The following is a 26,574-nucleotide window of genomic DNA, read 5'->3' as shown; positions in this document are numbered from 1 at the left end:
CGACACATTGTTTCTGAAAATGACAAACACCCATTGAAAGGAAATGACTGTTTTATGCTTCACTTAATAATTATTAACCAAAAACTTGTCAAAGTAAGTTACCTATTGCTTTATATTTCAAGGAATTTTATATGCTTTTAACATGAACATGGAAGAAATCTTGCTAGTCAGAAGCCTTTAAGAGAATATTTAGATTATTGGATCAAAAGTTTTATAGCTAATAAAAATAAACATAGTTGTATATGGAGTTAGTGATGTCCCTATATAGATTTTGCTGTGAAAAGTCACTTGGAAAGTCTGTCTTTTTATCATATGAAAGTATGAAAAGAATTCATAAAAGAAATGGTCTCAATTCGTTTTCATAAAGATTTTAAAGAGACAGAAAAGTATATATGTATATTGATAGGCATTACTGGAATTTTCTTGGTCACTTTTTTCAGCAATAGTATCAAGGATATTTTCCCTATAACTTTTGCTTGCCTCACTAGTTAGTCCAACAACATAAAAACTGAGTTTCATGCAGCACAATTGTATTCAAGTTTGCTCTACTTCATTTGTTCTCATTATTTTAAGCATCATTTCTACTTTTTTATGCATTCTCTACTCAAGTGGATTCCAAATTTGATGACTCCACTCTCACTGATGGGAGAAAATAACCTGTTATAGAAACCTTAATGTATTGTTTTCATTTGTTTTCCAGAACATTTGACTTAATTGAATCTCTTGTCAAGCTTTTCACAAAGGTGTCCCATTCTCTCCTACCCTCAATCTATAAAGTATCTTACCATTTTTAAAAGTTGTGGTGCTTCTTATCTTCCATTCTCCTTTTCTGCAGATTTTATAAATCAGTTTGTATTCTAAGCCATAGTTTGCCCTTGGCTGTCATATCTCTTTGGTTAGCAAAGAGAATCAAGTGTTTGTTGTTAATTCTAAGGCCTTTTGGTCCCATTATGACATCTGATTTACAATTAAAATTCCTTAAGACACAGAAGCTGTATCAGTATTTGTTCTTTTATCCACTTCCTATTTTTATCTTTAATAGTTTGTTTAAATAAATCAGGACAAAAGTGGTTCAACTGCCTTTATAGCTTCTTTCTCATTTTGATTTTATTTTATAATTTGGTTTTATCCAGTCAATATCTGATTGTAATATACTTATATTCTGTCTGTTTGGATATAACTCCATTTGTTTACCATGTCTTGTGGAACTTTCTTCTTGTGGAAAATATTTCTGACAATCAGCAAAAAGGTGGGAGTATTCTGCAAAATCAGTAAGTCTTTGTTTTCTCTTTCATTTCACATTATGGAACCACATTTTCAAATATATTTGTTCTTTGTCTTTCTTTATATCCATCTTCTCAGTAAAATTATTCTGTTATCTAATTATGCATTAATTTATTTTGGAAGGTGTTATCAAATATTTAGGATTTTGATACCTCTCATGATTTGGTGCATAAGCTACAATTAGGGAGGCAGTATGGTGCAAATAGAAAGGGGAAAGAAATAAGCATTTATTTGGCACCTATTACATACCAGGCTCTTTGTGAAGCATTTTATAAATATATCAATTTAATGTTCACAATAACCTACAAAATAAATGCTTTTATTATCCATATTACAATGGAGGAAACTGAGGTAAACAGAGATTAAAGGATTTGTCTAGCATCACATGACTAGATGGTGTCTGAGGCCATATTTAAACTCAGATCTTCCTTATTACAGTCCAAATGTTCTATCCCTTGAATTATTCAGATGACCCTAGAAAGAACACAATCTCCCATTGGAAGACCTTGGTCAAAATATTGACTGTCACCTATTAAATGGTAAATGGGAGAGAAAGAAGCAAGTCATTTATCTGGACTTTTACTTCCTTTTCTTTAAAATGAAAGGAACTGGACTAGATGTGTCCTCTCCATCTCTTAATCTGTGACCTTGTGATCTTTCTTGAAATCCTTTTGCAGATTATCATCAAGAACCCACAAAAATGACCATAGACACATCACTGAAATGATGCTGCTAGTTTTCTTTGTGCCAATGATGAAACCAAATCCAGCAGATCCTGTATTTGCATTGGGAAGAACTAAGAGAACTTTCTTCCATTTAGCTTCAGAATCCTTTTGTCTTCTGTTTTATCAGAAACTATCAAAGTAGAACTAATTTAGTTCCTCTTATCATGCATTCACTGACTGGTCATGGGACTTAATCTCTCATATTTATAGTACCAACAGGTAAGTTAATATTTGGCAATGATCTGGAAACTAAGTGATTGTTGATGCCCTTTGTTTTCTTTTCTATCATGATTACCCTATCATGATTACTCTAAAAATGAAAAGGACAGGATACACACAGGACTAAAAACAATGCTGTGTTTTCTTTGTTCTATGAGTTGCTATGGCCAAAAATTCTTCATCATATGGCCAGTCTAAGGGGTGAATTCTTCATATTTAGCTAGTCTGGTCTCAAGAATAAGATATATTTTTTCTCAAAACAATATCCATAGCCTTTTCATACTAGTAGAAGCTACCAAAGCTTGATACTTTCTATGTTCTAGCCATAGAAGCATCTCTATGTTCAATACCATGTATTCATGATGATACTTGTAAAAAAATTATCAGGGAAGATCATGTGATTTAACTTCAATGTCACAAGGAAGAATGAGATGTGATTTTAGAGGCACACACATACAAATATACTATATATATATGCATATATATGCGTATATATAATGCACACACATAAAAATGCATTATATATATTACCATATAAATTACTCATGCCTATATAGAATTATTTATTAATATATAATTAAAGAGAAAGTGATATTCTGATGTTAACACTATACACCTTGAAAATTACCTTCCTAAAGTATTACCATGGGAGGCAAGTCCTGAAGGGTCTTATAAGAAGCTAAAAATGCTTCCTTTATAATATGGTAAACACCCAAAAGGGCAAGTATGGAAAGACATGTTACCAAAAAGATAGCCAAATGGATGATGAATATTATTGTCCAGAGTAGCACATAATAATTAGCAACTCTGTAAAGGTGAAAAGGTTGTAATCTGGGTCATAGTCTGAAATACCCACAATAATACAGTTGGGAGATTATTGTTTTAATACCTAATAAAAATTTTAGTGTATATTAACTTTAAAATTATTATTGTTGAATTTCTAGCCTCATTACCTAAAATTAAAAAAAATACATCTATTAAGAAAAGACAGTAATTCTTACTGAAAGTCTCACTTTTTAACTAAAGAACAGTGATTGATAATATGTTCAATTTTGATATAATATAAATTCAGATTACCTAGGTAAGTAGAAGACATCATAATTTAAAAATATATCTTTAAATTTTTAACATGCATACCACTATTATTACCAATCTAGGAAATAAAACAATTTTATATTGTTTAGAAAGAAACTTTTCCCTTTATCTAGCTTTATAATAAATAAATTGTATACAGTTCAAAAAATTCTTAAATCAATTTGCATACTTTTCTTTCACTCAAAATAATTTGCTGTTATTCTCAGATCATAAACTATTTCACAATAATAACACAAAAAAGATTTCAAATTTATAAAGTAAATAAAAGTAAAGTATTTTTAAAATTAAAAAAAATTCTGCTGTAAAGATGTATAAAAATACATGTATACATTGTTCTAGAAATTAGAGGTGGAAAGGGCATTGTAAAGTATTTTTGAAATTAAAAAAAATTCTGCTGTAAAGATGTATAAAAATACATGTATACATTGTTCTAGAAATTAGAGATGGAAAGGACATTGTGTCAGAAAAAGGGTAAAGTGGGGGTACTATATCTCACAAAGAGGCAAAGGAAACCTATTATATCTGAGAGAAAGAATGGAGGGGGATGAATATAGTGGGTATTTTACTGCCATAAGAATTGACTTTAAGAGAAAAAATGTTAGACATATTCAATATATGGTGAAACTTCTCCCATCTCATTGAAAAGTGAGAAGGGAAAAGTGAAAAGGGAAGGAATAAGCTAAGCAGAAGGGAATACAGAAACTGAGAGGGAAAGAAGTAAGATAGGGGGAGGAACTCTAAGGTGGGGAGGAGGGATACTAAAAGGGAGGCTGTGAGAAGCAAGTGGTGCTCACAAGTTTAATACTGGGAAGGGGGGTAAGGGGAAAGAAGGGAGAAAAGCATAAACAGGGGTTAACAAGATGGCAAGTAATACAGAATTGGTAATTTTAACCATAAATGTGAATGGGGTAAACTCCCCCATAAAGAGGAAGTGATTAGCAGAATGGATTAAAAGCCAGAATCCTACAATATGTTGTTTACAGGAAACACACCTGAAGCAGGGAGATATATGCAGAATAAAGGTAAAAGGATGGAGCAAAATCTACTATGCTTCAGGTGAAGTAAAAAAAGAAGGGGTAGCCATCCTGATCTCAGATCAACCAAAAACAAAAATTGATCTAATCAAAAGAGATAAGGAAGGGCACTATATCTTGCTAAAGGGTAGCATAAATAATGAAGCAATATCAATATTAAACATATATGCACCAAGTGGTGTAGCATCTAAATTCTTAAAGAGAAATTAAGAGAGCTGCAAGAAGAAATAGATAACAAAACTATAATAGTGGGAGATCTCAACCTTGCACTCTCAGAATTAGATAAATCAAATCACAAAATAAATAAGAAAGAAGTCAAAGAGGTAAATAGAATACTAGAAAAGTTAGATATGATAGACCTCTGGAAAAACGAAATGGAGACAGAAAGGAGTACACTTTCTTTTCAGCAGTTCATGGAACTTATACAAAAATAGACCATATATTAGGACATAAAAACCTCAAACTAAAATGCAGGAAGGCAGAAATAGTAAATACATCCTTTTCAGACTATGATGCAATAAAATTACATTCAACAAAAAGCCAGGGGAAAGTAGACCAAAAAATAATTGGAAACTAAATAATCTCATACTAAAGAATGATTGGGTGAAACAGCAAATCATAGACATAATTAATAACTTCACCCAAGAAAATGACAATAATGAGACATCATATCAAAATGTGTGGGATGCAGCCAAAGCAGTAATAAGGGAAATTTCATATCTTTAGAGGCTTACTTGCATAAAGTAGAGAAAGAGAAGATCAATGAATTGGGCTTACAACTAAAAATGCTAGAAAAGGAACAAATTAAAACCCCCCCAGTCAAACACTAAACTTGAAATTCTAAAAATAAAAGGAGAGATCAATAAAATTGAAAGTAAAAAAACTATTGAATTAATTAATAAAACTAAGAGTTGGTTCTATGAAAAAACCAACAAAATAGACAAACCCTTAGTAAATCTGATTAAAAAAGGAAAGAGGAAAATCAAATTGTTAGTCTTAAAAATGAAAAGGGAGAACTCGCCACTAACGAAGAGGAAATTAGAGCAATAATTAGGAATTACTTTGCCCAACTTTATGGCAATAAATTCGACAACTTAAATGAAATGGAAGAATACCTTCAAAAATATAGCTTGCCCAGATTAACAGAGGAAGAAGTAAATATCCTAAACAGTCACTTCTTAGAAAAGAAATAGAACAAGTTATTAACCAACTCCCTAAGAAAAAGTCCCCAGGACCAGATGGATTTAATGTAATTCTACCAAAATTTAAAGAACAATTAACCCTCAATGCTATATAAACTATTTGAAAAAATAGGGATTGAAGGAGTCCTACCAAACTCCTTTTACGACACAGACATGGTACTGATACCTAAACCAGGTAGGCTGAAAACAGAGAAAGAAAATTATAGACCAATCTCCCTAATGAATATCGATGCTAAAATCTTAAATAAAATATTAGCAAAAAGATTACAGAAAATCATCCACAGGATAATATACTATGATCAAATAGGATTTATACCAGGAATCAGGCCTGGTTCAATATTAGAAAAACTATTAGCAAAACTATTAGCATAATTGACTATATCAATAAGCAAACTAACAAAAACCATATGATCATCTCAATAGATGCAGAAAAAGCATTTGATAAAATCCAACATCCATTCCTAATAAAAACACTTGAGAGTATAGGAATAAATGGACTTTTTCTTAAAATAGTCAGGAGCATATATTTAAAACCATCAGTAAGCATCATATGCAATGGGAAAAACTGGAATCTTTCCCAGTAAGATCTGGAGTGAAGCAAGGTTGCCCACTGTCACCATTATTATTCAATATTGTATTAGAAACACTAGCCTCGGCAATAAGAGTCGAGAAAGAGATTAAAGGAATCAGAATAGGCAGTGAGGAAACCAAACTATCACTCTTTGCAGATGATATGATGGTATACTTAGAGAACCCTAGAGATTCTACGAAAAAGCTATTAGAAATAATCCATAACTTTAGCAAAGTTGCAAGTTATAAAATAAATCCCCATAAATCCTCAGCATTTTTATACATCACCAACAAAATCCAACAGCAAGAGATACAAAGAGAAATTCCATTCAGAATAACTGTCGACAGCATAAAATATTTGGGAATCTATCTGCCAAAGGAAAGTCAGGAATTATATGAGCTAAATTACAAAAAACTTTCCACACAAATAAAGTTAGACTTAAACAATTGGAAAAATATCAAGTGCTCCTGGATAGGTTGAGCGAATATAATAAAGATGACAATAATCCCTAAACTAATCTATTTATTTAGTGCTATACCAATCAGACTTCCAAGAAAATATTTTAATGATCTAGAAAAATAACAACAAAATTCATATGGAATAATAAAAGGTCAAGAATCTCAAAAGAATTAATGAAAAAAAATCAAATGAAGGTGGCCTAGCTGTACCTGATCTAAAACTATATTATAAAGCAGCAGTCACCAAAACCATTTGGTATTGGCTAAGAAATAGATTAGTTGATCAGTGGAACAGGTTAGGTTCACAAGACAGAATAGTCAACTATAGCAATTTAGTGTTTGACAAACCCAAAGATCCTCACTTTTGGGATAAGAATTCATTATTTGACAAAAACTGCTGGGAAAACTGGAAATTAGTATGGCAGAAATTAGGCATGGACTCACACTTAACACCCTATACCAAGATAATAAGATCAAAATGGATCCATGATTTAGGCATAAAGAACGAGATTATAAGTAAATTAGAGAAACATAGGATAGTTTACCTCTCAGACTTGTGGAGGAGGAAGAAATTTGTGACCAAAGATGAACTAGAGATCATTATTGATCACAAAATAGAAAATTTTGATATAATCAAATTAAAAAGCCTTTGTACAAACAAAACGAATGCAAACAAGATTAGAAGGGAAGAAACAAACTGGGAAAACATTTTCACAGTTAGAGGTTCTGATAAAGGCCTCATTTCCAAAATATATAAAAAATTGACTCTAATTTATAAGAAATCAAGCCATTCTCCAATTGATAAATGGTCAAAGGATATGAACAGACAATTTTCAGATGATGAAATTGAAATCATTACCACTCATATGAAAGAGTGTTCCAAATCATTATTAATCAGAGAAATGCAAATTAAGACAACTCTGAGATACCACTACACACCTGTCAGATTGGCTAAGATGACAGGAAAAAATAATGATGATTGTTGGAGGGGATGTGGGAAAACTGGGACCCTGATACATTGTTGGTGGAGCTGTGAACAAATCCAACCATTCTGGAGAGCAATCTGGAATTATGCCCAAAAAGTTATCAAACTGTGCATACCCTTTGATCCAGCAGTGTTTCTACTGGGCTTATACCCCAAGGAGATACACCAGTATGTGCCAAAATGTTTGTGGTGGCCCTGTTTGTAGTGGCTAGAAGCTGGAAACTGAGTGGATGCCCATCAATTGAAGAATGGTTGGGTAAATTGTGGTATATGAATGTTATGGAATATTATTGTTCTGTAAGAAATGACCAGCAAGATGAATACAGAGAAGCTTGGAGAGAATTACATGAACTGATGCTAAGTGAAATGAGCAGAACCAAGAGATCATTATATACGTCAACAACGATACTGTATGAAGATGTAATCTGATGGAAGTGGATTTCTTTGACAAAGAGACCTAATTCAGTTTCAATTGATCAATGATGGACAGAAGCAGCTACACCCAAAGAAAAAAAAAACACTGGAAAATGAATGTAAACTGTTTGCATTTTTGTTTTTCTTCCCGGGTTATTTCTACCTTCTGAATCCAATTCTCCCTGTGCAACAAGAAAACTGTTTGGATCTGCACACATACATTATATCTAGGATATACTAGGACATATTCAACATATATAGGACTGCTTGCCATCTAGGGAAGGGGGTGAAGGGTGGGAGGGAAAAATCAGAACAGAAGTGAGTGCAAGGGACAATGTTGTAAAAAAAATTACCCTGGCATGGATTCTGTCAATAAAAAGTTACTACAATAAAAAAAAATTAAATTAAATTAAAAAAAACTCAGAGTTTACAATTTTATGTTATTATGAAACTTAAACTTCTGTAATCTTACCTCTTGTGCTTCATGAGCTATTAGCTGATCCATTAACAATTTCCTTCTTCTTTTCTCTCTTTGTTCCCGAGCTAAGGTATCTTCTTCTAGGCGTTTTTGAATTTTCTTCATGTACTCTTCATCTGAATAAGTGCTTAACAAATCAGCAGCTGTCTGGGATTCACTAGGAACTTTTAATCCACTAGGAAAAATAATGTTTACAAAAAAGATATTACAATTTGTTTACTTTTCCATATGAGGAAATGGCATAATAATTTTATAGGTGGCTTTTTTGGTGGGGAGGAAAGGTAATATTTGATTAATTTTAGAACACAGATATTCAGCCAAATAATAGAAGCTCAGTACCATGAGCATATGATACTTATCTCTAAACTTTATTTATAGACCTTTCTTCTTTTTGACTATCCTATTACAAAATTGTCTAACCTACTACAACTCCCTTCTCACTCAATTCTCCCTGTTTTTCTGCAACTCTTTTAGTTCCCCTGTACTTCCCTTTCTTTCAGGCCTCTGGATCAGCCCTTATCCCATTATTGAAGCATTATTGGCTGCTCAGAAGAGTTCTAAGTGAAAAGCATTACTCTACTACCAGGGGAGGGAGGAAGATAGGGCAAGGAGTTCAGGGAATATAAACTCGTAACAGTGGTAAATAATAAAAGCAGTATCAAATCAGAGTAAAAGGGAAATCATAAGACATAGATTTAGAAGGATCCCATCTGGTCCCTCTTATTTCACAAATGAGAAATCTGAGACTGAATCACAAGGAATGTTCACCTCAAGACCAACATTCCTGATGAGGGAGAATATATGTTCTGTAGATTTTTTTCAAAGACTAAGTATTCCTCAAGGGGGATGATTTTGATATCTCCATCAATGGAAGTCTCTGTCCTTTTTTCCTGTAGTCCTCATTAACTGTGCTTATACTATGGTAAGTACTATCTTGATGGTTCTATATGAACTAACTCTAGGAGACTTGGACCATTATCTAATAACACTGATGGAGACAGTCTTATTATAAGAAGAGCTAGGAGATTCCTCCTTTGATCCTCTAAAGAACCATAGGAGATAGGGGTTATTTTTATCTTTTTTTACAGTTAAGAAAATTGAGTTAAACAGAGGAGGTGTTTGAAGTAGAATCTGGACTTAGATTTGGAATAGTTCCCAGCAGGGCCTCTGGTCATAGTTAGGTGCAGGGAAAGAAAAACAAGTTTGTGCTGCCCACCAGGGCAAATGCAGGTACTTTAGGTTGTGGTTAGCCACAAAATCAGGTGCAAGGAGCTTGGGTCCTAGTACATAGACTGCCAGGAAGCTTGGGTTCTGCCACATGTTCCTATTCCTTGCTTTTTCTCAGAATTTGGCTAATAGTTAAGGAAAAAAATCCACCTGGAAGGGTCTAAACAATGAGCACAGAGCAAACATCTTCTCATCCCCATCCTACCTTTTCCTATAAAATATCCATCCTGATTTGTGACCAAAGAAGAACTAGAGATCATTATTAATCACAAAATAGATAATTTTGATTATATTAAGTTTAAAAGTTTTTGTACAAACAAAACTAATGTAGACAAAATTAGAAGGGGAGCAATAAACTGGGGAAATTTTTTTACATTCAAAAGTTCTTATAAAGGCTTCATTTCTAAAATATGTAGAAAATTGACTCAACTTTATATGAAATCAAGCCATTCTCCAATTGATAAATGGCCAAACTATATGAAGAGACAATTTTCAGATGAAGAAATTTAAACTATTTGTAGTCATATGAAAAGATGCTCCAAATCACTATTGATCAAAGAAATGTAAATTAAGACAACACTACACACCTGTCAGATTAGCTAAGATGACAGGAAAAGATAGTGACAAATGTTGGAGGGGATGTGGGAAAATCGGGACACTGATACATTGTTGGTGGAACTGTGAACAGATTCAACCATTCTGGAGAGCAATCTGGAACTATGCTCAAAAAGCTATCAAACTTTGTATACCCTTTGATCCAGCAGTGTTTTTATTGGACCTGTATCCCAAAGAGATCTTAAAGGAGGGAAAGGGACACACATGTATAAAAATGTTGGTGGCAGCCCTCTTTGTAGTGGCAAGAAACTCAAAACTGAATGGATGTCCACCAATTGGAGAATGGCTGAATAAGTTATGGTATATGAGTATTATTATATTATATTATATTATATTGTATTATATTCAGTGGCCTGAATCATTTCATTGTTTTAGAGAGCCACATCCATCAGAATTGATCATCACATAATCTTGTTGTGCTATGTATAATGTTCTCCTGGTTCTACTCACTTCACTTAGCATCAGTTCATGTAATAGGACTTCTTTCCCTATTTTTCCAAATAGTTTGCATAGTATTGTAATTAATTGAATGTTTTGTACAATTCACATGCAAATACATCTGGCTTTGGAGACTTTTTTCTTAGGAAGTTGATTAATAGCTTCTTGAATTTCTTTTTCTAAAATGGGATTATTTAAATAATTTCCTCTTCTGTTAATCTGGGCAATCTATATTTTTGTAACTATTTCTCCATTTCACTTAGATTATCAGATTTATTCACATATAGTTGGGCAAAAGAACTCCTAATTATTACTCTAATTTTTTCTCCATTGGTGGAAAGTTCTCCCTTTTTATTTGTGATACTAATAGTGTGATTTTCTTTCCTTTTTTCTAATCAAATCAACTAAAGATTTATTTAGTTTGCGGTTTTTTCATAAAACCAACTCTGTTTATTAATTCAATAGTTTTCTTACTTTAAATCTTATTAATCTCCCCTTTTATTTTTAAAATTTCAAATTTGGTATTTAATTGATGATTTTGATTTGTTTTTCTTTCTAGCTTTTTTTAGTGAATGCCCAATTTTTTAATTCTCTTTTTTTTCTATTTTATGTAAGCAAGCATGTAGAGATATAAAACTTCCCCCTAAGAACTGCTTTGGCTGCATCCCATATATTTTGGTATGTTTTTTCATTATTGTCATTTTCTTGGATGAAATTATTGTGTCTATGATTTGTTGTTGCACCCACTCATTCTTTAGGATTAGATTATTTAGGTTTCAGTTAATTTTTGGTCTATTTTCCTTCATCTAGCATTCTATTGCATGTAATTTTTATTGCATCATAATCTGAAAAAAATCCATTGACTATTTCTGCATTTGATTTTGAGGTTTTTAATGCCCCAATACATGATCAGTTTTTGTATAGTTTCCATGTACTGCTGAGAAAAAAAGTGTATCTTTCTGTCTCCATTCCATTTTCTCCAAAGGTTTATCATACCTAATTTTTCTAGAATTCTATTTACCTCCTTAACTTCTTTCTTATTTATTTTATGGTTTAATTTATCTACTTCTGAAGAGAGTAAGGTTGAGATCCCCTACTAGTATAATTTTGCTGTGTAATTCTTCTTGCAGCTCTCTTAATTTTTTTTCTCCTCTAGGAATTTGGATGCTATTACTTGGTGCATATATATTTACTATTGATATTACTTCATTATCTAATAGTTTCCTTCCTTGTCACTTTTAATTAGATCTATTTTTGCTTTTGCTTCATCTGAGCTCAGGATTGCCATTTCTACTTTTTTTTTTAAACTTCAGGGGAAGCATAATAGATTTTGCTCAACCCTTTTATCCTTACTCTCAAAGTATCACTCAGCTTTAAATGTTTTTCTTATAAACAACATATTGTAGGTTCCTAGTTTTTAATCCAGTCTGCTATCCACTTCCATTTTATGGGAGAGTTCATCCCATTCACATTCACAGTTAAATGACTAACTCTGTATTTCCTGCCATCTTGTTTCTCCCAAATTATACTTTTCTTTTTCCTTTCCCCTTTTCTCTTCTCCCTATAATTTGCTTCTGAGACCTACCTACCTAAAACAGCTGTCCATTTTTACAAGCCTTCCCCCTTTCTTATACCTTTCCCCTTCTACTTCTGTTTTTCCTTTTATTAGCTTCCCCATTTCCTATTCCCCTTTCCCTTCCTACTTCCTTATTGGATCAGACAAGTTTCTCTGTGAAGCTAAATATGTCTGAGAGTAAGATTTAAACAATGCTTATCATCCTCCCTTCTTTCTTTCAATTGCAAGAGATCTTTTGTGATTCTCCTCGATATGTAATTTATACCATTTTAACTCCATTTCCCTCTTTTTAGTAGAATTCTCTTTCATCCTCTAGCTTCTTTTTTATATCACAATAAAATCAAATGTACCTGTACTCTCTAAGTGTACTTATAACAGAGATATAGATCTCAAGATTTAAAGATATCATTTTCCCATATAGGGATATAAGCTTTTTAACTTTTAAAGTTATTTTCTTATTCCTTTTTTACATTTTTATGCTTATCTTGAGTTCTGTATTTGAAGGTCAAATTTTCTGTTCAGCTCTAGTCTTTTCATCACAAATGAAATTTACCTGTTTTATTGAACGTCCCATTTTGGACACATTGGAAAGATAATGCTTAATTTTGCTGGGTAAGTGATTCTAGGCTACAATCCAAGTTTCTTCACCTTTCAGAATATCAGATTTCAGGCCTTCAATCCTTTTGAAGTAGAAGCAGCTAAATCCTGGGTAAGCCTGATTGTGGCTCCTTGATATTTGAATTGTTTGTTTTCTTACTGTTTGCAACATTTTCTCATTGATCTGATAATTCTTAAATTTAGCTACAATGTTCATAGGAGTTTTCATTTTGGGGTCTCTTTCAGATGGTGATTAGTGAATTTTTTCAATGGCTATTTTATTCTCAGGTTCTAGGACTTCAGGGCAGTGTTGCTTGATAATTTCCTGAAAGATGGTGTCTAGGTTCTTTTTTATTATGATTTTCAGGAATAAATATTAGATTGTCTCTTCTAGATCTATTTTATGGGTCAGCTGTTTTTTCAGTGAGGTATTTTACATTTTCTTATATTTTTTCATATTTTTGGTTTTGTTTGACTGATTCTTGAAGTCTCATTGAGTCATTCACTTTCATTTGTTCAATTCTAATTTTTAGTGAATTAATTTCTTCACTTAACTTTTTAAAATTTCCTTTTGCATTTGGTCAAGTTAACTTTTAAATGAGGTATTTTGTTCATTGTTTTTTTTTCCTGTTTCACAAATTGTATTATTTAATTGGTTCCTTTTTCAAATTTATTTTGTAAGGAGTTATTTGCCTTTGCTATTTTGTCAAATCTAGTTTGTAATGAGTTATATGATTTTTCTATTTCAATAAATCTATTTTCAAAAAGTTATCTTCAAATAATTTGTTTCCTTTTCCAAACTCCCTTATAAAATGTTCTCATTTCCTTTCACCATTTCCTTCTAACTATCTTTTAAGATTCTTTTTTAATTGTTCCAAGAGACCCTTGTGAGACGGGGACAAACTTATATCTTACTCTGACGCCTCATCTAGAAATGATTTAAGATCCTCAGAATTTGAAGACTTTTCTTCTCTTTCTCCATAAATTTTAGAGTTCTTTTTGCTTTTTTGCTCATTTTGAGAAAAGGTTGAGATCTCCTGTTATGGAAAAGGGGAGATTCTTCCAAGCTTCCTTTACAGATGGCAGAGGCTTTAGGCTTCTCTGGGATGGTGCTGCAATTCCTTCTGATGCTGGGTGGGCATGACTGGTACCATTTTTCTGGGGTTCAGAGGTTCACTAATTGATTTGGCATTTGCATTGGATGTTTCACAGCTAATCTGCTGATCTACTGGCTCATAATCAGGACAGAGTAGCCAAGGCTGCTGTATTTTGGCTAAGAGACTCCCTGATGCACAGACACCACAGGTCCTGGGGCACTGCCATGTAAGCCTGTGTTTGGTCACCTCCCCTTTCCTCTGTTATTCCCTCCAACCATGCCTGATTGAAACAGAATTTTTCTGAAGTTATTCCAAAATATCTTCTGCTGGGAATTTGTTACACTTCAAATATTTGTTGGTTTTGTCATTCCAAAATCAGTTTAGAGGCTTGATCTGGTGTTGATCTGAGGGATGCTGGGGAGACCTCAGATAAAGACCTGTTTTTCTCTCTGTTATTTTAATTGATATTTAAATAGTTAATTTCTTCTTTTATTAATGAATATTTTTTTATTTCTGTAAGAATTCATCTTTTCTCTCCAACTCATAGATTTTGTAAGCATATTATTGGGCAAAGTACTTTCTAATACTTTAATTTCCTCTTCAAAATATTGTTTCCTTTTTTGATATGACCAATTTGCTTTTTTCTTTTGAAATACAATTAGCTGTTTATTTGATTAATTCTTTTAAAATAGGCTCTTAATTTTATTTATCAAGTAGTCTTCTTTTACTTCAATTGAATTAATTTCTTCTTTAATTACCACAATTTTCACATTGTTATTTACTTAGGCTTTTTTTTCATTTTTGTTGCTCGAGATTTTTCAAATTTTAAATATTTTAAAAATTATAATTTCAGTAATTTGTTCTTTATTTTGCTCATTAAATAATTTAAATATATTAATTTTTTTTACCTTAGAACCATATTAGTTGTATTTTCTAAGTTTTAGTATATTTTGCTATGTCTTTGTTGATTAAATTTTCTTTAATGTTTTCTTTGATCCTCTAGGTCTTTGGAATTGTGAATTGCCTGTATTGTAAGAGGACTTCTCAGTTTTCCTCTTTCCCAAAAAATATCTCCTTCATATTGCTAATCAGACAACTCTTTATGCTTTGATCCTCTGCTCCAAATTCTTAAGTAAAGTTCTCCTGTAAAGTAGACTTCAAACTTGAAGGCCCTCCACAAACTAGCATCACCTCAGTATTTTAGGTTTATTTTGTTATACTACTCATTCCACTCACTCTATATGCCAAACAACTAAATTATTCTGGTATTCAAACACAATCTGCTCTATTTAATCCTATGAGCCTTTGCTCACATATAGTTTCCAAAGCCTATAATATTCCATTTCTGTTCCTTCATCTGTTGATCCACTACCATCTTTCAAGGTTCAAATCAAATGCCCTTTTCATAGTCCTAAACAAACAGCCTTAACACCAATGTTATCAGTCTTTTTCCCCTTTTAATCTCACAAGGCAATTTGTTTTACACCATTCTACTACATTTCCATGTACTATTATGTATTATAATTTATGTGACATATTCCTAGAGATGTGCTGGTAAATGATGAGCATGTGGATCTCTGGAGATAAATTTTACATGTAAAACATATTAAAGTTTAATCTGTATTATTAACATTTTCTCCATTACTTTCCTAAGTCTAGATAATTGCTAAGAAAGTAAATCATTGTCTGATTTGTAGCATTTGCCAATTTCCAAATATAAATAATGCTCACACCTAAAATTTAATAATCACTTCTTGAGAGACAGTGTGACTGGCTTCAGCATGTCCCTGTTTATTCCCCTATTAAAAACATCAGTTTGCAAGTAGTTAAGCTTTTATAGCAGAAAACAATTTCATCATTATTGAGCTAGTTCAAAATCTCACCTGTCTTTGGCTTCAATCTCCTTTTTTATTAACACTTCAAACTTCTTAATTTCATTAAGCACATCCTAAAGAAATCATATTGTCAGTTAATACTTTTCTAAAAAATAAAGACACTCCATATTAGACACACCATATTAGAATGTATAAGATGTTATTATGCATGATCAAGGCGATATAGTCAAACATTACTAATTTGTGTTAATTATGTTCAAGGATAGTTTGAATAGTGAAAAGATTGAATTACAGATTTGTTTTAAGAGGAATACTGTTTTCTTACTTTTAGTAACTTAAATGTTGCCTAAGAGGTCACGAGAATTGTCATATTCAATTTCACTTCTATTTCATACAGATTAAAATTCTATGTATGATTGTGAAAATTTTTTAAATCAAAGGATAAGTCCTTCTAGGACCCAATATAATTATGATAATGAATTTGTTTTTAAGCCATAATGAAAAGATTAATATAGATGTATACTTCCTCCCCACCTTTTAAACATTTTAAATATTCTTCTGAAGTCTCATTTGTACTATGTCATTGTAATAAGTTCTTAATTAAGTGTTAGCACATATAGAAAAAAATAAACTGAACTTTGTATTGAAATGAAATCTGAAAATAATAGATTTCTTTCCTAAGTTTAGATGATATTTTTAATATTAAAAAATTCAAGAGGAGGTTTCTATGAAAGAGCACCTTATACTACTAAACAATTATATAGTGAAGACATTCACATGACAGGATACTTCCTATTATAATAGTTACAATAGGATTAATAACAATATTTAGATAGCATCCACTATGGGCTAGGCTCTGTGCTAAGTGTTTTTAAAATACAATCTCATTTGATCTTTATAAGCACCTGGATATAGGTACCATTATTATTCCAATTTTCTAGCTGAAGAAACTGAGGCAGACAGAAATAAACTGTTTGCCCAGAATCACAGAACTAGTAAATATCTGAGGTTGGATATGACTCTAGGGCTAGGCCCTGACTCTAGGCCCAATTGCTTTGTCTGCTGAGCCATCTAGTGGTCTTCATGTGGTATTTGAAGTCCAGTAAATTGCAATCCAAATGTAATTAGATTATGTTCATCTAATATAATGACTGATAGGTTTAAGAGTAGTTTGGAAAATAATTTTCTATATTCTCCAAGATGCAAAGGTGTGTGTCTGTGTCTGTCTCTCTATTTCTCTCTCTCTCTCTCTCTTTCTCTCTCTCTCTCCCCACCCACCACAAATGGATGTTATTAGACAGAATGTATTAGACAGAATTGAAAAGACTCCAAAAAAAAAAATGCTACAAAACATTTCAAATTCTTAGCTCATTTGATTTTCACAATAATATGAGGTAAGTTGTACATATTTTATTGCTCTTATTTTTTTCAAGTAAACAAACTGAAGTACAGAAATAGAAACTGAAGCTCATAAGAGGCAGAGAGAGGAATGTCATCTCACTTTTCTGAGTCTCAGTTTCCTCAACTGTAAAGCACATGGTTTAGATAAAATGGTTATAAAAGCCTTTAAGCTTTATGATTATTTTTATGATTTAATAAAAACCACAATCGGACAAAAAAAAGCATGGTAGGCCTAAACAAATTTTGAGGAATTTGCCTGATATGTTCAGTATTTCAAATCTATTTTATCCTTTTAAAATTCCATATTTAGGCAACAAGATAGGAAATTATACAAAATAAAGATGATAACTAACCTCTTCCTCTTTTTTCTTCAACATCAGTTTATTTCTTTCAATAGTTTTCAAAGTACGATTTGGCAAGACTTTGGGAATCTGTAAAATGGCTGCTTGAATTCTAGCCATCATTTCATGTTGCCGTCTTCTGCCTAAGCGGTGCTGTGTATTTACATATAAAGTTAATTCTGTTTGTTACTTCTTCAGAAGGATCCACAACATTCTATTTAAAATTTATCCACAAAATTTCATAGAACACATCAACAAAACTGATGTTCTTTTACATGTAAATATGCATATATACAGCAAAACTTTTTATTTATGTGATCTGACAAATTTTTAAAAAACAAATTTTCAAAAACTTAGCAACAAGTAAACCAGGTTTGCCAATCTACTGTCCTCTGTGATTCTTTGTTTCCTTTTTGACATATGAAAGTGCTGGTTATGTTGTTCTGAAAGAATAGGAAAGATATAGTTCCCAGTCCATCATATGATGGGAAGTGATTACATATTGTCATGCTTGTGGAATATTGGCAAAAAAATAAAACTATCAGAGAGATTGGAATTTATTTAAAGATTCTGGAAGATATCTGTTGAAAACAGGTCATTTAAATAAGTCTACCAACAAATCAACAATATTTAAACAATGAATTTAAGAATTTGTTCCAAATTCTGAATTATTTGTGGTCATCATTTCTTATATGCAAGAAATAATTGTTTTTTGAAAATAGAATTATTAGGGCATGGTGAAGAGGAAAAAGATTTTGAAAAATCCTTTTTAAAAAAACTGCAAATTAGACATCTGAAAATAATTAGGTAGTTATACCCCAAATTCTTTAAATTTAATCTGAAACATAAATTGTGGTTCAAGTCTTTAATATATATTCAGATAAGTAACATTAGCTTATAAGGCAAAATAGTGGGATTTTCAGTTCAATAGAAATTGGCTCCTTTGGGAAATGGTGTTTTTTTTTTTTGGGGGGGGGAAGAAAATTCAATTCCATTTTGGAAAAGTTAAGTTTGAGATGTCTATTGTTTTTGTAAGAGAAATCCAATGGGCTGATGACAACAGAGACTCAGGAGAGATGTGGACCGAATGTATAGATGTGCAAGTCATCTCAGTAGAGATGATATATCCATGAAAACAGATAACAAAATATAGAATAGAGAGGAAGATAGGGAATGGGGCAGAGGCCTAATGATATATGTATATATGTAGATGATGATCTAAGAAAGGTGATCAGAAGGATTAGACAAGAAGAAAATCAACAGAGGGAAATACCATGGAAACCAAAGGAGAAAAAGAATGTCTCAGAATAGGGAATAGCCAACAGAGATCAAAGTTGTAAAGAATTCAAGGAGGATGATGACAAAAAAATCACATAGGTTGGAACAACTTAGTTCCTTTGTAACCTTAAAGATAGAAGTTTCAGTAGGAGTAAGATTGGAAGTGAGATGGCAAAAGTGTAAAGAGAAGGGAGGAAATAGAGGCAGTGAGTATATGAACAATTCTATAAAGATCACTCAAAAATTAGTAATTATTTTTCTGCCATTTCCTTTGTACATATCTTTCTAAATTTTTTTGACATTTAGTAAATTTATAATTTCTGAAATGAACCATGAAAATTCATATGTACTTGAGAAAATTAAAATTTAGAAGAATATTCATTTACATATATGATTATATAATATATACAATTATTATATAAATATAATAAATAGTGTATACTCATACATAAATTTATTAGCATAAATTTTTAATTTCTAAAACAATATTATTTTCCTTAATGGGGGAAATAATGAGCCTTATTTTGTTACACTGCATTGTCTTACCAAAAAAAATGGTTTTTAAAAAAAATTACTTGTTTCCTCTCTCTCCTCTCCCCTGTCTTTCTCTCTCTCTCTCTCCTCTCATCTCTCACATCCACCCTCTTTTTCTCCTTTTCTCTCCCCGTTTCTTTCTCTCCTTCTACTTCCTCCCTCCTTCCCTTTACCCCCCTCTCTTTCTTTTTCCCTCTTTCTTTCTCTTTTCCTTCCCTCCCTAATTCCCTTTCCTGTTTTTTCTCTGAGAACTTCTGATTTTAAATTTGGTACTAAAATGTTCCATTGGGAGTCTTCTTTTGATTCATTTATGTAGCAGCATCTAAATGGAAATTGTACCCTTGCTGCAATTTTCAGAACTACTTCTTAAAACAGAAGCTAAAATAGTGTGGTGTTGGGGAGCCCAATTCTCTATTCTCTTTGTACTATTTAAATCACAAAATTTTCTAATTTTATTTATTCTTTAAAATTTTTCCTTTGAGGATAGGCATTGAATCATTCCTTATCCAGGCATCTATTTATTAGTTAAACCACATTCACGTCCTAGATGTTAGTTTCTTAGCATTGTAAACACAAGAATAAAAACCAAAAAAAAAAAAAATTATAGTGCAATAGCAATGGGAACTGTAATTTCATGCCTATAGTATGTATATACCTTCCATGTACCCATCATCCTAAAATTCTCATAAAAGTCTTCAATGATTTCAAATACCATTTTCCTTTTCAGTTTATCAAAATATATGAATTCATTAAAGATCTTTTAAAGAAATTTTAGTTCTTGCAGGTGGGTGGTCAAAGCAAGGTGGTAAAGAGGCAGCTGAGGCACTAAAGGGAGTAAGTAAAAGGATACTAGAGGAGCAGGGCATTGGGAGAGGGAGAAAGCAAGTAAGACTACTAAGAAAGAATTCACAAAAGCTGGAGAAGGTGCCCCAATAGGAGGAGATCCCAACAGTCCTTTGCCATGTTTTCTTTCATTCCTGATAGCCTTTTTTCTTGAATTACCAAGGCAAGACCTGCCTTCTATGAATGGGACAACTCTCCAGATTATAGTAGTAGCTTTGTCAAGATGTGCAGGAGGAATTCTCCTTGTCCCTCCATAAAACAACAGTGCCTAGAAATGATTTCCAGAAGCACTGAGAAGATGGCATATGATAGGCATTTGGGAAACTTAACTTTGTATGTCAGTGCTCATATCTAATACATTATAGGCAGGAAATTACAATTGAAACAATTTGGCCTTTTGCATCAATTTTTCCCCCAAAATACTGTTTTATAGAACCTTTTCAAGATCTTGTATTCTTTGTTCTTCCTTTAACGTAAGAATTTTTTGGGCATTTTCAAAATGTACACGATTAATTTTTTCTTCCATCTGTTTAAACTTTGCTTGAAACTTTTCTGAAACCCGTTTTAGATTCAAATCAGTTTGTCGAGGCACCAGGTTCTTAAGTCTCTAAATAAAGAAAGCATTTCCAAAGATCCTGAGGTTAGAAATAAATGGACTTGTTCATCTTTTAAATAACAATTTTACAGCACAATTTTAAAATATTCAACAAATAATCTGAACTAATTTTTAAATAAACAAGTATATTAGTCAGAAAATGTCTTTAAAATGTTAGTTATAAAAGAAAATTGAAGAAAATTTGAACTAAAACTAAAGACAAAACACTTGAATTCTTATAAAATAATCTCTCATTTGCAACTCTAATGAAATTCTTTGCCCTGTGTTTGATTTTTTTAAAAAATAATTTTAAAATACAAGTTTCATTTGAATCAACATCATCTGAAAAATAAATTAATAAATTCTCCTTTACTTAACTTACAACTTACTTAAACCACTCTCTAGCAACTAGGAAAGAAATGATGTACATTAGCTTCTTGAAGTCACTAGATTATCAGTCTATGCATTATAAAGTAATTTGGCAAGCAAATATTTTTGATTTGGAGGGAATCTTAGAAATCAAATAGGTCAACAAATCTGATGTGATAAAGGCAACATGACTCATCAGAGTTAATATTTTTACTTCTTGATTATCTTGATGCAATATACTTTCCATGATATGATACTGACGTCTTGCCAAGGAATCTGATAGAATAGTTTTGACATTCATACCAAAAGGTCTAAACCTAATTATGTGATTAAAACCTCCAAAAGAGTTTTCTTGGCATTATTCACTTATCCCAATGAGACAAATGTTTGGGATCTTAGTTAAAATTTTCCATTTCCAGCACTTAATATAGTGCTCTGCACATAGAAAGTACTTAATAACTATTTGTTTGAATGAAGGAATAACATTGCTTTTATTGAAGATGCTGCTGAATTTCCTCTTTGAGAACTGATTTCAAAGACAATGGAATCACTTGGATATCCCATTTTCAGTAAGAAGTCTTTTTCATCTGTTCTTAATTCCACTGTCTTCCTTTAGTTAATACTTTCTTCTTTATCTTGTATATAACTTGTTTGTATATGTTTGTTTATTTGTTATCTGACCCATTAGGTTATGAGCTCCTTGAAGGCAAAGATTGCTTTTTGCTTCTTTTTTGCATTCTCAGTCCTTGGGATAGTATCTGGCATATAATACACATGCTGTTTATTGACTGATCTCCATTGGTGTTTAAGTTTTGGTGTAATGAAGGTACATTTGATTTTTTAAAAGTATCTATAAACTACAAAGAACTCCATCTTATAATGTTAACAGTTTCATTTATTTATATACAAAGGAAGGTTGATTTTGGGGGGAGGAGGGTAGAGAAGGTATATTGCTTCTAAGATACCTTTAAAAGTGATTCCCAAAGAGAAATTTGAAACATGTTTTCAGCAATTCTGATAAATATGAAAAACATAGTTTTCCATGGTGACTGACTAATTTTAGAGAATTTTAGAATCTTCTGGACATTTGAATACTAGAATATTTGTTTAAAAATTATTTCCTTATGTATAGAAGAATTACACATGTTTAACATATATTGGATTACTTATTGTCTAAGGGAGTGAGTGGGGAAAGGGAGAGAAAAAAATTTGAAAAGGTTTTGCAAGGGTGAAAGTTGAAAACTACCTATGCACATATTTTGAAAATAAAAAGCTTTAAAAATTAAATAAAAGGTAAAAAATATTTCCTTATTGTCATATCTTTTATTCTAAATAAAATGAGCAACACTGTTTCTTTCATTAACTATTCTATTTGTTTTTTGAGTCTTCACTGTTATCATTTTCCATTAAGATGTCCTGAAAATAGAAGAGATTTTGTGTTCATGATGTTTTCAGGTATGAACCATGTTGAGTTACTATGGCCATCTAGGGGTCTGAATAATTATTACATTTTCCTATATGAATGAATGACTGTTTTTTTTTAAACTGAAATTTTAAAATGCTACTTATCACCCCAATAGTTCAGAAAATTAATAGTACATGTTGTTCATTATAAGGAAATTTCTTAGGGCAAAAAAAAATTTCTATTTTATTTTATAAACTGTCAATGAAGTCACATGATCTCATTCCTATCTCATCACAAATTATGTACCTGGTACACATGAGGCACTATGTAAAGGAATTAGGGAGGATGTTAGCGTATATTACATGATTCCTTCTGTTAGGATTTGAAATGTAGACTTAGAAGTAAAACATATACACATAAAATATTATCTAACAATGTATGGGAGTATATCAAAAAGCTTGAAGCATATCCAAGAGAATATGCTAGACTGGAGTTTATAAGTGGGCTCTGCCGGCCAGCTTCATGGAGGCGGCTGAGCTGCCACTAAATCTTAAAGGAGGAGTATAGTCAAAAAGGAAACTGGGAAGAGGGTGGCTCATTCCAAGTGGAGGAATGTTATGAGCAAACCAAGAGAGTAGAAACGTATGAAATATATTAAAGAAAAATGAAAAGACCAATCTGGCTATGGATTCAGGTACAATTAATGCTTAAAACCCAAAAGTTAATTTGAGACCTAGTTGTAAAATAAATTGAATGCTTTGAAGTGTAGGATAGTTAATGCTGGATTTAGGGTTAGAGGACATGTATTTAAATCTCAGCTGGTGGCAAATCATTCAACAATCCTGGTCCTCAGTTTATTTTTTCCATCTTGATTTTTAGCAGATGGTATTCCATAAGCTCTTTACTTCTAAATGATAAAGTCACAGGATCTTATGAATTCCACATTAAAGAGTTTGGATAGACTGAGATTATCCAAGCAATATCATTGGAAGATTTTGCTAGCAACAATGTACAGGATGGGTTGGAGGGAAAGTGGCCTGGAAGCAATAAGAATAATAAGAAACCTATTGAAGGGAAGACACAGTGAAGAAGGTTTAAACTAGGTGGTGGCAGTGATGAGACTCCCTAGGGATGAAAAGTGCAGCATAATGGTAAGACAAAGAGCTAACCAGCCTCAGAGGTCTTCAATTTGAGTTCTGCATTCTCAGTTTGATTGCTGTGTGATCCTGGACAAGCTATTGCAACTTTTGGCTTCAATCTCCTTATTTTGTTAAATATCTGTAAGAAGATTTCTTCCAGCTCTAATACTGAATGATCCTGACTGATAAGATAAATGGATAAGGGAGAGTTAAGTCATACATGTCATTATTAGCTTTAAGTGTTTTTTGTGTATATGTATATGTATGAGAGAGACAGAGATGGAAAGAGAGAAAGAGGGATGAGAGAAAGGAAGGCAGAAAGAAAAGAAGAGAGGCAAGCAGGAAGGAGGGAAAGAAGAAAGGAAGAGGGAAAAGAAGAAAGAAAAGAAAGTAGGAAAAAGAGAGGAAGGGACAGTAGAGGGAAGAAAGGAGAAAGAAAGGAAAGGAAAGGAGAGAAGTAAGGAGAAATAGAAAGGAAGGAGGAAGGAAAGAGGAAAGGAAAGAAGGAAGAAAGGAAAACAGAAGGAAGGATGGGTAGATGGAAGAAAGGAAGGAAGGAAAGAAAGAAATATTTATTGTCTTATTTATTAAAACACAGGCACTATGTCTAACACTTTATAATCTTATTTGATCTTTGAAACAGTATTGAGAGATGAGTGTTGTTATTATCCATATTTTACTTTTGCAGAAACTAAATAAAGCAGGTAGATATTGACTAGGATTGTAGTTATTAAGTATTTGAGACTGGATTTGAATTCAGATCTTCCTGGCTTCAAGTCCATTATTCTACCTACTATACCACTTAGTTACCTTAAGAGGATAAATAATTTATTTCTGAACTACCTTTACTACAAAAATAATACAATAAAAAGGAAACTTTTTTTTTTTTTTTTTTTTTTTTTTTTTTTTTGCTGAGGTAATTGGAGTTAAGTGACATAGCTAGAAGTTTTAAATGTCTGAGACCAGCTTTTAACTCGAGGCTGGGGCTTCCTGGCTTCAGGGCTGGTGCTCTAACCACTGTGCCACCTAGCTGCCCCAAAAGGAAACATTAAAAAAAAAAAAAAGATAAAACTTTTCAAAAATCCAGTGGGATCTCTCATAGAATTACGTGAAGTTCTTTCCATTTCTTCACATTTTTAAACATATTAAATTCTATAGGCATACTTACCTCTCTATAAATTTCACTCTTCATACTTTGTAGTTTTGCAGGTGCTAAAGGTCTCATTGTTTGCATTGCAACTCCAGTCAGTCCACTTTTTTTCTTTTTTTGGAGTGCGATGTATAATTGGTAAAGAAGTTTGGTTACAGAGCCATGCTTTTCTGTCATAATATTTTGGGCCACATTTTGATCGAATTGAACTCCCAGGAGTTGGAATGTTGGTTCTAAGCGAGAAAAGTTATTAAGCTTGACATTGGAAACCCTAAAATGAAAAAAAAACATGATTAAATATTGATTTATCTAAACAATTACATATAAGCTATGAAAACATTAACATAGTAGTAAATATTTCTTTTCAAGCAAATATTTTGAGTAACAAGTATTTTCACGATATGCAATTCCAAATTGTATGACATTTAAAGTTTTATTTTCCCATGCACTCAAAGTTTAATACTATTTAAAACTCAAGCTTTTTCTATCACTACAATGATTTATTTTATATTAGGTTTGAATGAAAAAGACATAAATTTCTGCACTTTAAGATTTCAAAATTTCTAGAGAAAGTTACATGCACAAAAAAGTATACACACATATATATCTTTATGTATGCATCCCATACATATTATATATGCATATCTGATTGTGTGCATATACACAAATGTATGAGTGCATATACATATTCATACAAACAAATACCAGGGAGCACAGACCCAGAGTCAGGAGGCCTTGATTCTATTCTCAGATCCACCAATTAATAGCCCTTGTAACTGTAGTCATAATGGTCAGCTAGATGGCACAATTGATGAGAATGCTGAGCTTTTTCCTGAGTTCAAATCTGGCCTCAGACATTTACTAGCTGTGTTATTTATGTCACTTAATCCCATTTACCAATTTCCTAATCTGTAAAATGAGATAGAGAAGCAAACAGCAACTCACTCTAGTATTTTCCCCAAGAAAACAATTGTGGTCTTGCGGTCATGAAGAGTTGGACATGACAACAATAACAAAAGTAATCATAAGACTCTTCAATCCAATTAGAAATGGCAGAGACCATAGAAACCATCTACTCTAACTCTTTCCTTTTTCAAATAAGGAACCTGAGTCTCAGTAAGATTATATTCCTTTGAAAGTATCCAATTCATAATTTCTTATGTGCCAATAACATTCCACTAATTTTTTTGTACCATACTAACCAATCCCCAACAGGAAGATATTATATTCCTTTAGTTTCCAATTTTTGAGTATCATTAAAAGATCTGCTTACAAATATTTTGGAAGTATAGCTCCTTTTTCTTTTCTGAAAAATTTCTTTGAGGTAGAGTTCTTATACTCTTATAGCTGATTAACTTTGTAGGCATAGTTCCAACATTGCTTTCCTGAATGATTACAGCTCAATATTGAGTTCACTAGGGTACTTCCCCACCCTTAAGCCCCTTCAAATTTGTTATTTTTTGCTTTTGTTGTCTTTAACAGTCCTATATATAGTGTAATATCAGAATTGCTTAAAATTTCCAGATATTTAATTAAAGTTATTTGAAGCATTTTAAAAATATGATTGTGGATAGCTTCTTTCTTTCTTTCAATAGTATATCTTTATATCCTTTGATTATTTATCTATTGGAGAATAGCTCTTAGTCATAAATTTAAATAAATTCCACAT

The 26,574-nt window shown here is 32.0% G+C and overlaps 1 protein-coding gene across 6 annotated transcripts in view; it reads right to left on the bottom strand.

Annotated features, from left to right (window-relative positions):
* The window catches only part of SPEF2 (sperm flagellar 2), a 264,940-nt gene that overhangs the window by 195,670 nt on the left and 42,696 nt on the right, over positions 1–26,574 (bottom strand). For 5 of the 6 annotated variants that reach the window (XR_004233554.1, XM_031964143.1, XM_031964155.1 and 2 more), the window contains exons 3-7: positions 24,924–25,176; positions 20,684–20,854; positions 17,605–17,745; positions 15,899–15,963; positions 8,460–8,640 (exon numbers count right to left, since the gene is read on the bottom strand). Coding sequence is in view for 5 of the 6 variants with exons in the window: in XM_031964143.1 (XP_031820003.1) it covers positions 8,460–8,640; positions 15,899–15,963; positions 17,605–17,745; positions 20,684–20,854; positions 24,924–25,176 (811 nt within the window). In the remaining variant the exon portion in view is untranslated. Of the gene's footprint in view, positions 1–785; positions 1,306–8,459; positions 8,641–15,898; positions 15,964–17,604; positions 17,746–20,683; positions 20,855–24,923; positions 25,177–26,574 lie in introns of those variants that run through there. The other variant, XM_031964149.1, reaches the window with a different exon arrangement.

The sequence above is a fragment of the Sarcophilus harrisii genome, chromosome 1, assembly GCF_902635505.1.
Source record: "Sarcophilus harrisii chromosome 1, mSarHar1.11, whole genome shotgun sequence".
NCBI classification, from domain to species: domain Eukaryota; kingdom Metazoa; phylum Chordata; class Mammalia; order Dasyuromorphia; family Dasyuridae; genus Sarcophilus; species Sarcophilus harrisii.
Note: the sequence above shows the minus strand (reverse complement) of the source record. Positions and strands in the feature narration are given on the sequence as shown.